This window comes from Geotrypetes seraphini, chromosome 19 (genome assembly GCF_902459505.1).
Source record: "Geotrypetes seraphini chromosome 19, aGeoSer1.1, whole genome shotgun sequence".
NCBI classification, from domain to species: Eukaryota; Metazoa; Chordata; class Amphibia; order Gymnophiona; family Dermophiidae; genus Geotrypetes; species Geotrypetes seraphini.
Window position 1 is genome coordinate 16,689,567 of NC_047102.1, and position 16,743 is coordinate 16,706,309.

Here is a 16,743-nt window from a genome sequence, read left to right on the forward strand (position 1 = left end):
AGATCGGCTAAGCGCGACTTAGCACCTAAGTTTGGTTGCCAGCTGAAACCTGATGTAAATGCCGACGCCTAGATTTCAGCAGTTGGGCACACAAATGACAGCATTCTGTAACATTGCAACTAACTTCTAGGAAAGCCCCCCCCCCCCCCCGCTAGCCACACCCCTTTTGAATTGCACACTGGAAAAGTTAAGCGCAGATGTTATAGTGACTAGGGCAGACGCACGCGCAAATCCGAATTGGTGCCAGTTAGCATTGGTTGCATTCGAGCAGGGACTGTTTTCTTACTCTTTGCGACTCTGCGCAGTGCTGCATGTGTCCGGTAACGCTATAGAAATATTTAATAGTAATATTAGTACATAGACACGCTGTGCATCTCCATAGATGCAATCCAGAGGTGTCCTTCCTCAGAGAAGTTTTTTTAAAAAACATGTGTCCCGATTGGCTGTCATCGGGACGTGCGTTTTCGAGAATCAGGCCCTTAATGACTAAAACCAAGTAAGCCAAACTTGGAATCAGCCTGATGCTATGACTTATATCCAGACCTGCACTTAACTTGAGATTGTGGGCTTGATTCTATAAACGGTGTCTAAATCGGTAGGCGCCTAAGGAAATGTCACCTACTGCATGTCATTCAAAGATGGGCGCCATATTAGGTGCCAATAGTCGTCAAAGGCTTAGGCACCGGTCTATTAGGCCAGGGCTTTCTTGGCCTAAATTAATGACACCTAAGGTTGACGCCTATTGGCGCTTAACACAATCCATACCCAAAGTCTACTCCTAGTCCTAAGCATGCCTAGTTTTTGGATAGGTGCCTTGGTGTAGACGCCTACATAGTGTCTACCGAGTTAGGCGCCTCCCCCAAAATTAATTTTTTTCAAATTGGGTTTTTAATGGAGTTCTTAATTTAACAGTGCTATTAAAAACAAGGCACCTAGATAGGCTAGGCATGCAGGCACTTTTTATAGAATCAGGCCCTCAGTTGGTGTATCGCAAACTGTGTGCTGCGAGACACCGGCAAGGAGAGGCGCCGGTGCTGGCCGACTGCTTACAGCATGTGCCTCAAGTGGCGAGAGGCACATTCTCTAGGCAGCCAGCTGGCATCGGTGCCTCTCCTCCTGCAGCACCCTCCACAGGTGGCTCAGAGCCCCATCTGGAGGGCCTTTGTGCATGTGCGTGATGTCATCGCGTCAACAGCATTTCCAGATACCCTCCAGTCACAGCATAGGGTTTAGTGTGCTGTAGCTTCCAGACGTTCGCGAGACACTGCCCCCAAGTGGATCATTAAATTATGAACAGCATCCGTTAGCTTTGTAGACCTTTTATACCATTTCGTCAGGAAGAAACTGCTGCTTAAGAAGCAATCGACTCCTGGTAGCCCAAGAAGTGCGGCAGCACGTTCCAAAATGCATTCAGAGATTTCAGACCTGGAGTCTTTACAGCCGTTAGTGTACTTTTCAATTAGCAGCAAGGTAAAAGTCCTCCAAGTGAAAGTGCTTAACAGGCCCTGGAATCCCCAGTGGATGAGAGATTAGGCTTACACGTTGGCTGCCAGGAGACTCCTTGTAAATGAATTTGTTGCTGAAGTGTTTACGGTTTTATTATAAATGCTTGAGCCCTCTTCCAGATGCATTTGCAAAAAGTGAAAATATAAACGAATGGTCGTGCTCAGTAACGTAAAATGGTTTGGCTAGTGACTAGGCCCATTAGAAATTATTGGCGCCAGACTAAATAATACACATTAGCTAAGCTAGGTCTTAAGAGGCGTGGCCTAGTGGTTAGAACTCTGAGGTTGAATATTGTTCCTTGTGACCCTGGGCAAGTCACTTAACCCTTCATTGCCCTAGTTAGATTGTGAGTCCGCCATTATGCGTCAGCAGTCATTCAGGAGACAGCATTTTAAATCCTCTGAGAAGAGTATTTTAAAATTCATGAAAAGTTCTTAAACATACATAAGTGGACTCTCTCCTCCGCATTTGACTGCAATGATATAGGCAGACTGAGATAGTTCCAGTTTTTGCCTTTTGGATGATTCTCTGAAGAAGCGAGGCAAAACGGGCCCGTAAGAATCACCATAAGAACATAAGCAATGCCTCTGCTGGGTCAGACCTGAGGTCCATCGTGCCCTCTCTACTCTCTCTATGCCCTTCATGATCTTGTAAGTCTCTATCATATCCCCTCTAAGTCTCCTCTTCTCCAGGAAAAAGAGACCCAGTTTCTCCAATTTCTCAGCGTATGAAAGGTTTTCCATCCCCTTTATCAGATGCGTCACTCTCCTCTGAACCCTCTCAAGTAACGCCATGTCCTTCTTAAGGTACGGCGACCAATATTGGACGCAGTACTCCAGATGCGGACGCACCATCGCCCGATACAATGACAGGATAACTTCTTTCGTTCTGGTTGTAATACCCTTCTTGATTATGCCTAGCATTCTATTCGCCTTCTTAGCGACCGCTGCGCACTGTGCCGTCGGCTTCATTGTCATGTCCACCATTACCCCCAAGTCCCTTTCTTGGGTACTCTCATTTAATAACATCCCTCCCATCGTATAGTTGTACCTCGGGTTTCTGTTTCCCACATGCAATACTTTACATTTCTCAACGTTGAACTTCATCTGCTATCTCGTCGTCGCCCATTCCCCTAGTTTGTTCAAGTCCCTTTGCAATTCTTCGCAGTCCTCTTTAGTCCGAGCTCCACTAAATAGTTTGATGTCATCCACAAATTTTATTATCTCACACTTCGTCCCTATTTCTAGATCATTTATGAATATATTAAATAGCAGCGGCCCAAGCACCGAACCCTGCGAGACCCCACTCGTGACCCTCCTCCAGTCCGAGTAGTGGCCTTTCACTCCTACCCCTCTGTTTCCTACCTGCCAACCAGTTTCTGATCCATCTATGTACATCTCCATCCACCCCATGGTTCTTCAGTTTCCGGAGTAGGCGTTCATAAGGCACCTTGTCAAAGACTTTTTGGAAATCTAGATATATGATATCTATGGGGTCTCCTCTGTCCATCCGTTTGTTAATTCCTTCGAAGAAGTGCAATAAGTTTGTTAGGCACGATCTTCCCTTGCAGAAACCATGTTGGCTGGTTATCAGAAGTTCATTTCTTTCAAAATGTTCATCGATGTTTTCTTTTATCAGTGCTTCTGGGTCACCTCTTGATCCCTTTTTAAAGATGGGCGTAACGTTGGTTATCTTCCAGTCCTCCGGGATCATGCCTGTTTTCAGGGATAACTGGAATATAGCCAACGTAAGATAAGTGGCCTTGGCAGCTGGCAATGATTATAATTTTTTATATATATATATAAAAAAGTATTGAAAAAGCATATAGAAAAATCAAAAAAATTATTCAATAGATTATTTAATTAATTTTGCACAAAGATTTGCAAGTTTGCACACCGTAAGTACAGATTTGTGATTTTGCACACTCAAAGATTTATCTCAGATCTTATCTCCAAAATCCTTGAGACTTATCCTTGGTATGACCACATCACAGAGGCATATCTCAACTCACACTGGCTTCCAATTCCGGCAAGAATACTATTCAAATTCTGCTGCCTACTATTTAAAACCATAAATGGTGACAGCCCCAACCTACCTGAACAACCGCCTCATCCAAACTACATCAACTAGACATAGGAAAACCCATACTCCATTCACGCACCCTCCTATCAAAGAAGTCAAACGGAAAAAACTATATGATGGCCTCCTAGCCACCCAAGCAGAAAAACTCGACAACCAAATATCCAATCTATTGATTATGACCCCAGACTACAAAACATTCAGAAAAGAAATAAAGACCCTATTTTTCAAGAAATTCCTGCAAACGACTTAATACCGCTAGCGCCTTCCCACTCCCAATACCACTTCCCAATACCTTCCCAATTCCCCAAAGCAACCTCATCCACTCTTTATCTCCTCCAAAAATTACCAGATATCTTCCTCTTGTAATACATTTTTTTTTGTAATTCTTTTGTAATCCTTCTTGAACCGCAAGGCAATGGCGGAATAGAAATCTCTAATGTAATGTAATGTAATAGGTAGATATTTTATTATTATTATTATTATTATTACTATTTTCCATTATATTCCTTCTGAAAGTCAATAAAATCCACTTTTGGTTCTATATTTATAGCTTGGATTGTGGTATCTAAAAAAATTTTTTTTTGGGGGGTTGTTCGCTATGCAGTACAGTTAACAAACATACGCCAGTAAAGCTCTTTCTTGTTGAACCCTGATTTTTTAAAATAAATTTTAGAGTGCAAGGGGAATTATCGCAGAGCTCCGGGAGTAACTGTTTATTTTAATACCAGCCATCCAGTAGACCTATCCTAGAACCCCGTTAGCAGGCACCGGAGGGCTCAGCCCCACAAAGGAAATTTGAGAAACCTAAAACTGGATAGGGCTGGCCCCTTGCAGGGTGAATAGGGCAGAGACAGGAGTTGCATAAGTTTAAAGTCCTATATTTCATTTTAAAAACCAATTCATAGTAGTTTCTTTGATTTCGGTTCCATCCCTTTGTGATGAGCTCGATTCTTTATACGAAACGAAAGTCCAAAGTGGAATACAAGTTTCTGGATGTGCAGGAAATATTGTTTATTCAAATATCATATTAAAGACAAGTCAAAGCAACCTCCAGGATTTATTTAGGTACAAAAGTGTCGCTGATAGTACAAGCTCACTAAAGTGAGACTCGGACCCTACAGGGTCCATGTTTCGGCAAATTCTCAGCCTTCATCAGGGGGCCCTGAATTGATTGAAACAGATTATATATGGTGCCTAATATCTCAGATCAATTTTTAAGATGTGTTGTGTGCAAGAAAAATCTTCCAAATGAATAAACAATATTTCCTGGACATCCAGACTCTTTGTGTTCCACTTTGTGCTTTCGTCTCTCGATCTCGTTGGTGAAACACTGGTTCTTCTTCTGCTTAAGTTTAAGTCCATCAAACACTGTCTTTGTGCTATCACTTGGAAGGGTACAAGTGGCTACATAACAGCTTAAGCCAATATGTTGATCTGTTCCCTACCTCCAGGAACAAAAAACCACTTGTTAAAATCTTCCTTCTGCCAAATTAAAGCATTCAGGCTGGGTGTTAAGGACCAGATGAAATCAAGGAAAATAGAAAAAAGTATAGTATTAAAAAAACCCTCTGAAGGTCAGTTTGCTTGTACAGTTTTAAAACTGCCCTTTTGACGAGCTCTTTAATTCTCTGCAATTTCAAGGAAGGCAAAAAAAAAAAAAATCTCACACTAGCAAAATGATGCCTATAAAATCTTGACCTAGAAGTGCTGAAGGTCTTTTGCCCCCTCCTTAAATATGGCTCTTTTGAGATAAATGTCCCAAAGAGAGCATAGTTCTGCTTCCACACAGTTTGTCTGTGACATTCTCCCCTTCCTGTAGTGGCAGGAGATGAAATTTTACAGTAAAATAAAAGATGTGATTTTGAACATGTGGAAGAATGCCGACTTGCAGACGTTTTGCTCCCTTCTTTGCTGAATTGTTTGTTTCATGATTTAATCTGTCCCCTAGATCAATACCGCATTGTGTAAGAAGGTTCAGCTTCAAATACGAAAGAACTGGAATGGTTCTATATATTTTTTTATTTTTTTTTTACTATAGACTATTATTTTTTCTTTATACCAGGCAAGGTCAAGTGTGTTTAATTTTTTTTTTTTAGCTTATTTATTTTAAACGCCAACACACAATAATATATTTCCATATCAAATAAAATATAAAGTATAACATTTAAAATATAAACATTTAAATATAAATTAAAACATTTTCAAGAAAAAAAGGCCCAAGTACATTACAGTAATCATATGTAGAAGTAATACTCCCTTTAAAAGACATAAACTCCTCCCTTCGTATTCGTGGGGGTTAGGGGCAGAGCCGGCCCGCAAATATGGAAAATTCACAAATAACTTTTGGGCCGACTCTGACTCACCCCTGCCTCCCTCCTGCGTCCCGGACCTTACATGGTCTAGCGGTGACGCGGGGCAGGGGCGATCTTTCTACACTCCTGCACCGTGCAGAGCCGTCATCGAAAATGGCTGCCGTGAATTCCCGTTGTAGTCTCGTGAGACCACGGGAACTCACAGCAGCCATTTTCGATGACGGATCTGCACGGGGCAGGAGTGTAGAAAGATCGCTCCTGCCCTGCGTCACCGCTAGACCACCAGGTAAGGTTGATTCACTAGGGGGGGTCCCGGCACCAAAGACTACAAATAGTCAAAACTGCAGGTGCCGAAACCGCGAATAAGGAGGGAGGAGTATATATATCTCTACCCACCCCACCCCCACCCCAAAAAGAAGACCTGGATTAAATTCCTCATCTTAAGGGCAAAGTAATAACAAAACATCCCACATTTCCATATTTATTAATATTTCCCCTCTAACCCTTCCTCAAAGGTCAAGTGTGTTTAATTAATTGCATGGCCTTGTCCATTAAAAAGCTCAGATTTGTCAAACACATACACAGAGGAACACATACAAAGAAAATCTACCGAAAATCAAAAGTAAATTTCTTTCAGTTCCTACAAGTAAGGGATTGGGACTTGTATACCGCCTTTTTGTAGTTATACAACCTCACCCAAAGCGGTTTGCATACAGGTACTTCAAGCATTTTCCTTGTCTGTCCTGGTAGGCTCACAATCTATCTAATATACTTGGGGCAGTGGAGAATTAAGTGACTTGCCCAGGGTCACAGGGAGCAGCATGGGGTTTGAACCCACAACCTCAGCGTGCTGAGGCTGTAGCTCTAACCACTACACCACACTCTACTACTACCTGGTAAGATTCCAAAAAGTAAAACAGGTTTTATGCTACTTCTAGAACTATACAGTGGATTTTTCCCAAATCTATCTTAATAATGGCTTGTGGACTTTTCTTTTACAAAATGATCCAAACCATTGTTTTAAACCCTGCTAAGCTAACTGCTTTCACCTCATTCTCTGGCATTGAATTCCAGAGATTAATCTCACTTGAGTAGAGGGTGAGATTTAGTGATATTAGCTATTCTGAGTTAGCTGTCTACGGTGTATGCTTTCAAAGAAGAAAGTTTTTAATTTTTTGTTAGAATCTCTTGCAGAATGTTTCCATCCTGAAGTCAGTTGGGAGGTTGTTCCAGGTGCCAAAATATGTGAAGAGCGAGTCAAATACGCGTTTTATATTTAACCCATTTGGGGGATGCGAGTAGCAGTTGAAGCGATTTCAGTTTTCTGGTTGACTTAAACTTATTTGTCAACTCCTGGTCTATGAGCGGTCCAGCAGTTATATAAGATTTGAAATATTATGCATGATAGTTTGAAGGTGAGACAAGTTTGGACAGGCAGCTAGTTTAAGTTCTTATATATGGTGAGACGGAGAGTTCTAGATGGGAATAAGTAAATGAGGGAGATCTAAGGGAGAACCTGAATAATAGTTACCCTTGAGCAGTAGGGTTAAGATTTTGAAGGAAATTCCATGAGATACCAGTAGTCAATGTTCTTCATATTAAGAGGGGAGTTACATGGTCATATTTCCTAGACCTGGGAATTAATTTCACCACTCCACGCTGAAGAGCCCTGCCCGCTTTAATCTTTCCTTATAGGGAGGTCTTTCAATCCATTTTATCATTTTTATTTGCCCTTTCTATGTATCTATTCTAATTCTGCTATACCTTTTTTTTGAGATGCAGTAAGCAGAAAGTAGAAAGGAACCCCAATCGAGGATAAGAAAGGAAGAGAATCAGAGAAATAATGTACTCGCATCAATGCAGTATCCCATGATGGAAGCATGGATCCCATGATGTCTTTGTGAGAAATTGAGAAATTTATTTATTTTAGGTATTTATATACTACCTTAGAAGGTTATCTAAATCAGTGGTTCCCAACCCTGTCCTGGAGGACCACCAGGCCAGTCGGGTTTTCAGGATAGCCCTAATGAATATGCATAGAGTAAATTTGCATGCCTGGCACCTCCATTATATGCTGATCTCTCTCATGCATATTCATTAGGGCCATCCTGAAAACCCAACTGGCCTGGTGGTCCTCCAGGACAGGGTTGGGAACCACTGATCTAAATGGTTTTACAGTCAGCTCGATCATTTTCCCTATCTGTCCTGTACCTGGGGCCATGGAGGATTGAGTGACTTGTGCAGGGTCATCAGGAGCAATGTGGGAGTTGAACCCACAACCTCAGGGCGCGGAGGCTGCAGCGCTAACCACTAGGCCAATCTTTCTTAGAACACAGACGCGCCTGAATGAGTTCTAACAATACGTCTCTTGAGTTCCACAAAATCAATGGGAAACCAAGCTGCACGATTCAGCCTTCTTGTTGGATGTATTTTATTGTATTGTATTTTACTGTTAAAATGCGCTTGATACAGCCCCAGAGGTTTTTCTCAGAAATATTCTTTCCTGCTTTCTGTACAGAATTCCCATTGAAATATCACTAACAGTATTAGGACCATTCAAGTAACCATAGAAACAGTTATTTTGGCAGTATTAGTATGTTTAATTTTGCAGACAAGTCCCGGCGGTTATTTCCTCAGGCCTCGTACTGTTATCCTGTAAGCCGAGAACTTTAAAATAAAGCCTTATAGAGTCTAATATTGCAGTCGGTAACATATTCTTTTCTATACAGCCACTCTTAATTTGCTGCCCAAATCCATGCAAACAGAATTGTCTCCATCCGGGTGCATAAACTTTGTATTAGTATATTATGGAGTTTATGAAATAAAACGTGCAGTCCATTAAAAAAACAAACCAACCCCCCCAAACAACTGCTATTCAAGTACCGTGAAGTAAAAATTTAACACATTCTGCCCTCAGCGCCCCATTTCGTCCATCAATAACGCCTCTGAAATAGCCTGCGAGTTACGTTGACGCCAGGTCTCGGGCCGATGTTCCAGGTCTGGCCTTAGTGAGCCCAGTGCATTGCTGCTGGAAGTGGGAATTACGGGGCTCCTTTTACTAAGCTGCGAGAGCGTTTATAGCGCCCGCAGAATTGCCGCGCAGGCTCAACCCGCGCTACGCGGCTAGAACATAACGCCAGCTCAATGCTGGCGTTAGCGTCAAGCTCGCGGGGCAATTTAGCGCGCGCTAAAAACCGCCATCGCAGCTTTGTACAAGGAGCTCATAGTGGAGCGTGCCAGCTCATGTTGGGGAAGAAAAGAACCTTAATAGATTCAAAGGAATATAAATATGAGAAAATGTATGCTGCCATATTAGGGAATAATGAAAATTTTAAATTAATTTGGGGCCCATTGACGTCTTTTGTAGAATCTCTATAGCTATGGTTTGTCATAAGATAATATGCACATCCGGGGGAGGGATGGGAGGCAAATAAGATTGGAAAATGGTTGGAAAAGTTTTGGTGGGTGAGGGGAGGGTATTAATAAGTATGAATTTTTGAGAATTTTAAGTAATGTCTATATTGTAAAATGATTAATTTATTCTATATTTCACTTATTGTATATGTTAAAAAAAATATTACATATGTTATTGTAAGGGTGGGAGGGAAGGGGTAAAATTTTATGTATTACTGTTAAATATGAAAGAAATTCAAGTGATGTACTTAATTTCAATTGTAAATTTATTGATACACTTGTTGTAAGATGTAAAAATGAATAAAGATTATGAAAAAAAAAAAAAAGAAGACAAAAACGAAAAAGAACTCCAAAAGGAACTGCCAGAGGAACTTACAAAAGATACAACTATAGGGTAGTAAAAAGTCAAAAAGTTCTAAGAGTGGTATTGAGGCGATAAAATGTGTGACCGCAAGGTAATAAGCCCTCGATTATGAATATACTAAAATATGTGTATAAACGGGATATCCTCAGTGTGAAGGATCAGCGAGGGGAGGAACACCTCTGGCGCTTAACACAACAAGGCAAAGGCAACAAGCCCCTACCTGCACACCATCATTGGGTATCTCACGTGTGCCTCAATGAAAACTCGTGACAGTGAAGTGAATAAACTGCAAAAATCACACCAAAAAATTTAAATTAAAGCCAAAATACCACCCTGTGCGGGTTTAAAATTCATTTTGTAATTCCTGGACAAGTTAAAGTTAGTCTGGTTTCTTGTTTTATAGCCCTTGAACTGTATAGGTAAAGGCAGACTAGAACAGGGGTCTCCAAAGTCCCTCCTTGAGGGCCGAATCCAGGCGGGTTTTCAGGATTTCCCCAATGAATATGCATTGAAAGCAGTACATGCAAATAGATCTCATGCATATTCATTGGGGAAATCCTGAAAACCCGACTGGATTCGGCCCTCAAGGAGGGACTTTGGAGACCCCTGGACTAGAAGAACCCGAGTAACCCTGGCAATGATTGTCTAGATTTATTAATCAGGAAAACCTTACAGATGCAGTTTCAGAGCTGGATGTATGAGGGGCTGCTGAAAAGTTTTCAGCCCAACCAACAAAATTGAGACAGTCTCCATCAAGAGCTATACACTTAGTCCAGCGATTTTTCATTTTTTTCGTTCTATATTTTTCCAATGGAATGAAAAAAATGGAAAATCACTGATTTGCTTAGGGCCTTAGGCCCCTCCCATTGCATCTCAATATGCACTGGGAGGGGAATAAGGTGGCCCTGATTATCATAGGGCCTTAGACCCCTACCAGTGCCAGAGGGGGAAGGACCAACATTTTGAAGAGGTGGCCCTATCGGCAGGAAGGAGTGGGCATCCCTCTTGTTGATGTTTCATGTAAAGGTACAGGGGTGTATGTGGAGGAGTGTGTGAGGATGTTGGGGAGTATGGAGGGATGTCGTAGGGGTGCCAGAGGGTGTTTGGGGTGTCAGGAGCAGTAGGAAGGGGCTCTCTTTTGATGGGAGCTAGGGAGAGAGGAAATGAGGATCTCGATGCCAGTTGAGGGGAATCCCCGGCAGGACTCCCTGCAACCACGATTTCGGGGAGTCTGCCGGCTCAGCTGTTCGGGGATTCCCATGCCGCAGTCAGTTGATGGCAGGCCCTGTCATGATTCTCTAACAGGCGCAGGCGCCAACTCTGGCGCCAGGCAGAGAATCCGAGGGTGAGTGTATAGACCTCAACGGAGACTGCTCCAACTTTGTTGGATGGACCGAGAACTTTTCAGAAGCTCCTCAAACTAAGAAATTTTTCCCCAAAACAGAGTACAATATTCAAAGTAGTTTACCCAGGCAAAGTGGTCGCCTGAAAATTACCCTCATTTGTAAAAGTACACATGGAGAGCCATTGAATGAATATCAGAACTAAGATGTCTCCATCAAGATGTATTCAATAACAGAAGTATCTTAGAGAAGGCTCTGGCAATGCATATCTTGTACTAAGTTAAATGACTGTCATCCTAAAATGTTTCATGTCCCACTGGAACTTAGGTACAACATCAGCAAGTACAAGAGATTTGCACTTAGGGTTTGCACTTAGGTAGATTTGCACTTTGCACTTAGGTAGATTGTTTGAAAATTGCCTCTACAATGGAAAAAAAAAATGGAATGCGTCTGACCCTAAGTTTGGAGGCTACTGGAGTATAAAGTGCGGCCCAACAGATTTGTCAAACCCTGTAGACTAATAGAAGTTTCTTTAATCTTATTTTTACTTCCAGATGCAAAAACCTCACCTATCCAGACAACCTTCCGCAGGTCAGTATTGCGTTCATATTTGTAAACGAAGCCCTGTCAGTGATTCTGCGATCTATTCATTCTGCCATTGACCGAACACCTGCTCACCTACTCAAAGAGATCATCTTGGTGGACGATAACAGTGATAATGGTAAGAGTCGTGCTTTAATGTAACATCTTGGGCTCCTTTTACTAAGCTGCACTAGCGTTTTTAGCGCGCGCTAACCCCCACGATACAAGGAAAAACTAACGATGAAGGCGTTAGCGTCTAGCGTACGCTGAAACCGCTAGCGTAGCTTAGTAAAAAGAGCCCATTGTTTCACTTTGACAGGATATGTGGGGGGGAAAAAAATCATCTCTTTTTAGGGATTGAAGATGGGTTTCTTGTTTTCATAAAATCCACAAAAAAACAAGGTTAAGATTTCCAGAATACTCTCACATAGAGACTCATCCAGAAAAATACTCAACACGCTGCATATACATATCAATTGCAGAAATACTACCACCATTCAAAAAAAAATGGAGAAAAGACCTCAGGGTCAAATAAGGGCATTCGGAAAACTCAAACATCCTTACAGACCACCCTGTTATCAACAACCAGCTGGCACAGGAAGACACATCCTCGGTCAGAAAAACTCCATTCAGTTTTCAATCTCCATTTAAAGTGTGCAATTCTCAGTACTCGAAAGGAAACCCAAAAACTGCAGTATTAAATCTACGGTAGAAAAAAGAAACCAATCCCCAAACTTATCTGCGAGCAATGATTCGTAGTCTTGTGCAGTGTCAGTGCAGAGAGAACGCCGAGCAGAACCAATGCTAAAAGATTGGCGGCTACACCCTCGCCGTCAATCAGCTCTGTCTCAGAATTTCCAACAGGGCCCCCCCTGCTTCGCCGAAGCTTCCTCGGGGGAAATGAGCGCTAGTCAATTTGCTTCACCGTCCGTTGGTAGTATTTCTGCAATTGATATGAATATGCAGTGTTGAGTATTTTTCTGGTTTTCATGACATATGATTTGTTTTCGTTTTGTATTCTAAAAACCTAGTTGTTAGAAGCTTATGAAGTTAATTGTAGAATTGGTCAAATAAGCTGATATAGATGGGAAAGGCAAGACACTGCGTCCTAGAGAGGAGAACTGAATGGAGCACCGAGAGGCCTCCATCTTGCATTTTCCACTAATAATAACAACTTTATTTTTCTATACCGCCAACACCCAAAGAGTTTTAGGCGGTTCGCAAAATAAGAGAACTGAACAATTCAGTGATGAAATACAGAACATAGGAGAAGCAACAGTACAATATACAGTTTTATAAATACTATGATGTCATCACCAATCAAGTAACAAATTTCTTGAACAAACAGGTCTTTACTAATTTCCTAAAAATGCAATAGGATGCAGTTATGTCGAATCATATCATCTAACCAAGCTTGAACTTTACCTGCTTGATAGGCCAAAGTTTTATCCAAAAACTTTTTATAACGACAGTTTTCGGGATTGGGAAAAGTAAATAAACCAGAGCGACGAGTCGACTTAATCGGACGCGAGACTTAATTCAACGTGAGAGAAAAGGTAAAGTGGAGATAATCCAGATAACAATTTATAACAAATGCGCGCGAATTTAAAAAGCGTTCTCGCTTCTATGCAACCAGTGCAGTTGTCGGTAATAAGAGCTGACGTGTTCCTGTTTTTTCAACCCGAAGATTAGACGAACAGCTGTATTTTGAATTAACCTTAGGGCTCCTTTTACTAAGCTGCGGTAGCGTTTTTGAGCGCCCCCTGCGGATTAGCACGTGCTAACCCCCGTGCTACTGGGAGAAAACGCCAGCTCAATGGAGGCGTTAGCATCTAGCGCGCGTGGCAGCTTAGCATGCGCTAAGCGTGCGCTAAAACCGCGAGCGCAGTTTTGGAAAAGGAGCCCTTAGTCTTCCCGAGATTGTTTTATAGGATCCCAAATAGATTAGATTGCAGTAATAGAGAATGGACAAGATTAAAGCCTGAACTAGTAGTCTGAAACAATGCTTCTGCCAAGACAGGATGCCCAGTGAGGTCATTGCTGAGTGACCTCACAACAACATCTTCTAACGGTCCCTTCTGTTCGACAATTATTCTACGATACAACACGCAAGACATTATGGAACGCGCTCCCTTTAGCCCTGAGACAGGACTCCAATAACTTCAAATCCAGCCTCAAAACCTCTCTCTTTAAAGATGCCTACGAGATTTATACCTAGGGTTAAATGCATATGAGACTCAGACAAAGGCCACATATCAGACTTTCTCCTTCTCCCTTTCGTTCTTGCTATTCCCCTTTCTTTTTAATTTTAAGTAACGGAATCAAGTTTCAAGTTTCTTAAAAATTTGATATACCACGTTATCATTTATTTCAAGGTGGTTATACATTTTAAAATAGGGTAAAAACAAATAATACAATTATACATAACTTTAACAAAATAAACATACAAGATTAGACAAAACAATGACATACACGATTAGACAAATGGGTACAAGTGGAAAAAAGAGGAGAACTACAGTGATTAAAGAAAAGTAAGATATAAAGGTATAAACAAAAGGGAGGGATTAAAAAAAAGTAAGCCCAATACGAGTGGACTTATAAAAGATAAAAAAAAATTTTAGAATCCTTAAAAGGACATTTACACTTGAAAGGCATCTTTGAAAAGGCATGCCTTAAGAAAAGATTAAAATTTCTCAAGATTGGTTCTCTCTCTTAGAGCATTGGGTGCCGAATTCCAAAGGGTTGGGGCAACTACTGAAAAGATAGTGTTTCTTCTAGTATTAATATGGTTCAAGGTTGGGATTGCTAATAAATTTTGCTCCAAGGAATGAAGTATCTCGTCAGTAGTATCTTGTAGTTTGCATTTTCATTTCCCCGTTTTTACTTAAGTTTAAAATTTTGTAGAACGTAAACTGCTTTGGCGATTAAAGCGGTATATCAAGCCTCAATAAACATGAAATAAGATATAAACTGACGGTCTCTATGAGCTGGGAAATGGGTACACCGTCAATAGCGTGCAGGACAATTCCGCTCCGTCAAATGCGCGCATGAAGGGAGCGGGGTTTTCGGGGCAAAATTGTAAGTGTAGTGGCAATCTTGAAATTGAGACCATGTCAGCATCCCCCGAATGAGAGTGCGATTGTGGGGGGGGGGGGTCCCCCTCACACATCCCTGACGCGGAAGAGCCAGGCTTCGGGAGGAGAGCGTGACTTATAAGTGTACTGGAGCTCTGATTTTGACTGTTGCTCTCGCTATCGATAAAACATGGTTATTGAGACTTTTCTTTAAAATTAGACACAAAGAGTTCCTTGGTTGTAAAATACAAATGTTTCCTGACCTTTCCAGAGAAACTCAAAAGCGACGTAGAGAATTTGTTGTTGTTGAAACCTGGAGTCACATCACTGGGAGCAACTTTTTACTTGAGACATCCTTGCAATTAACAGCTTTTCTGGCTACGTCTAGACTGGATAAAGAGAAAACAACAGCTCCATAATTTTATATCTGCCTATCTCTCACTTTTGTCTGCATTCTATTCTTCTTTTAATAATATTTCTTTGTTCGCTCTAATGAAATCTTGGATCTACATTTGAGGACTTGAGTTGAGTTGGTTAGAAGATTTTCTTGTACTTAGTTTCTTTAATGGACTGTATATGATTTATATTGTATATAGTTCTCACCTTAACTAACTTACTTTCTGTACAAGTGAATAATTGACATGTCATTTGAAAAATTAATAAAAAGAATTAAATAATAAGTGTACTGGAGGGGGGGGTTCCCACACATACACCCCTCCCCTCGGACGCAAATGGAAGTCCTCAGAGCGGCGGCGTGCATTTGTCCTGCATGCAAATGTTGGGGCATGATTGTCGGCGCACCAAGGTCCAGCACGCTTTTGAGGGGTCACCAGGAAATGAGCTGGGGAAGGTTGGGTGTGGCAACCGGGAAAGGAGAACTGAAAGGAGCACTGAGAGTTTCCTACCTTGTATCACCACTGCAGGGAAGGGATGGCCATTGATGTCATTGTTGAGCAAGGTCTGGGGTCCACTAAGAAAGGTAGAACACCGTGCCCAAGAGAAAAAATAAAAATTGAGATACTTGGTTATCAACTGCTAAAAACAACAATCCTACTGGGAAGGGAAGCCCAGTGACATCACCCTTCAGTGGTCTGGAACCAGCAATCTCCGCATGCGTGAAGGGGCTTTCCCAAGGGGAAATGCTCTTCAGAGCTTCTTCAGAGCATTGGAGGAGATGTGGTGGAGAACGATAGAGAACGGCAATCGCAGAGTGAAGTAATTTGAACTTTGATTTTCTTTGGGTCTAGTTTGGATTAATAGGGAAAAGAAAGGCAAAATTAGAAATCAAGTTGAACACAGAGATGTTACTACTTGAGGAAGCAAAAAGTTATTCCCTAATGTAATAGTTTGTGAGCAAAAGTTTATGTTCTGCAACTACAGTCGAGGCAAGTACTGTTAATGGCTTTATCCACCCCCCTACTTTATTCCTCTGCAATTCAAATTCAAATTAAAAAATTGTTTGCCGGTTGATTCAATCAGTAATATACATAGTAACATAGTAGATGACGGCAGATAAAGACCCGAATGGTCCATCCAGTCTGCCCAACCTGATTCAATTTAAATTTTTTATTTTTTCTTCTTAGCTATTTCTGGGCAAGAATCCAAAGCTTTACCCGGTACTATGCTTGGGTTCCAACTGCTGAAATCTCTGTTAAGACTTACTCCAGCCCATCTACACCTTCCCAGCCATTGAAGCCCTCCCCTGCCCATCCTCCACCAAATGGCCATACACAGACACAGACCGTGCAAGTCTGCCCAGTAACTGGCCTAGTTCAATATTTAATATTATTTTCTGATTCTAAATCTTCTGTGTTCATCCCACGCTTCTTTGAACTCCGTCACCGTTTTCCTCTCCACCACCTCTCTCGGGAGCGCATTCCAAGCATCCACCACCCTCTCCGTAAAGTAGAATTTCCTAACATTACCCCTGAATCTACCACCCCTCAACCTCAAATTAAGTCCTCTGGTTTTACCATTTTCCTTTCTCTGGAAAAGATTTTGTTCTACGTTAATACCTTTCAAGTATTTGAACGTCTGAATCATATCCCCCCCTGTCCCTCCTTTCC

At 41.6% G+C, this 16,743-nt stretch overlaps 1 protein-coding gene across 1 annotated transcript in view; it reads left to right on the top strand.

Moving 5' to 3' along the window:
• GALNT18 (polypeptide N-acetylgalactosaminyltransferase 18) overlaps positions 1-16,743 on the top strand; it is a 407,250-nt gene that overhangs the window by 228,810 nt on the left and 161,697 nt on the right. The window contains exon 3 of the mRNA XM_033928873.1: positions 11,576-11,742. Coding sequence (XP_033784764.1) covers positions 11,576-11,742 — 167 coding nt within the window. The remainder of the gene's footprint in view (positions 1-11,575; positions 11,743-16,743) is intronic.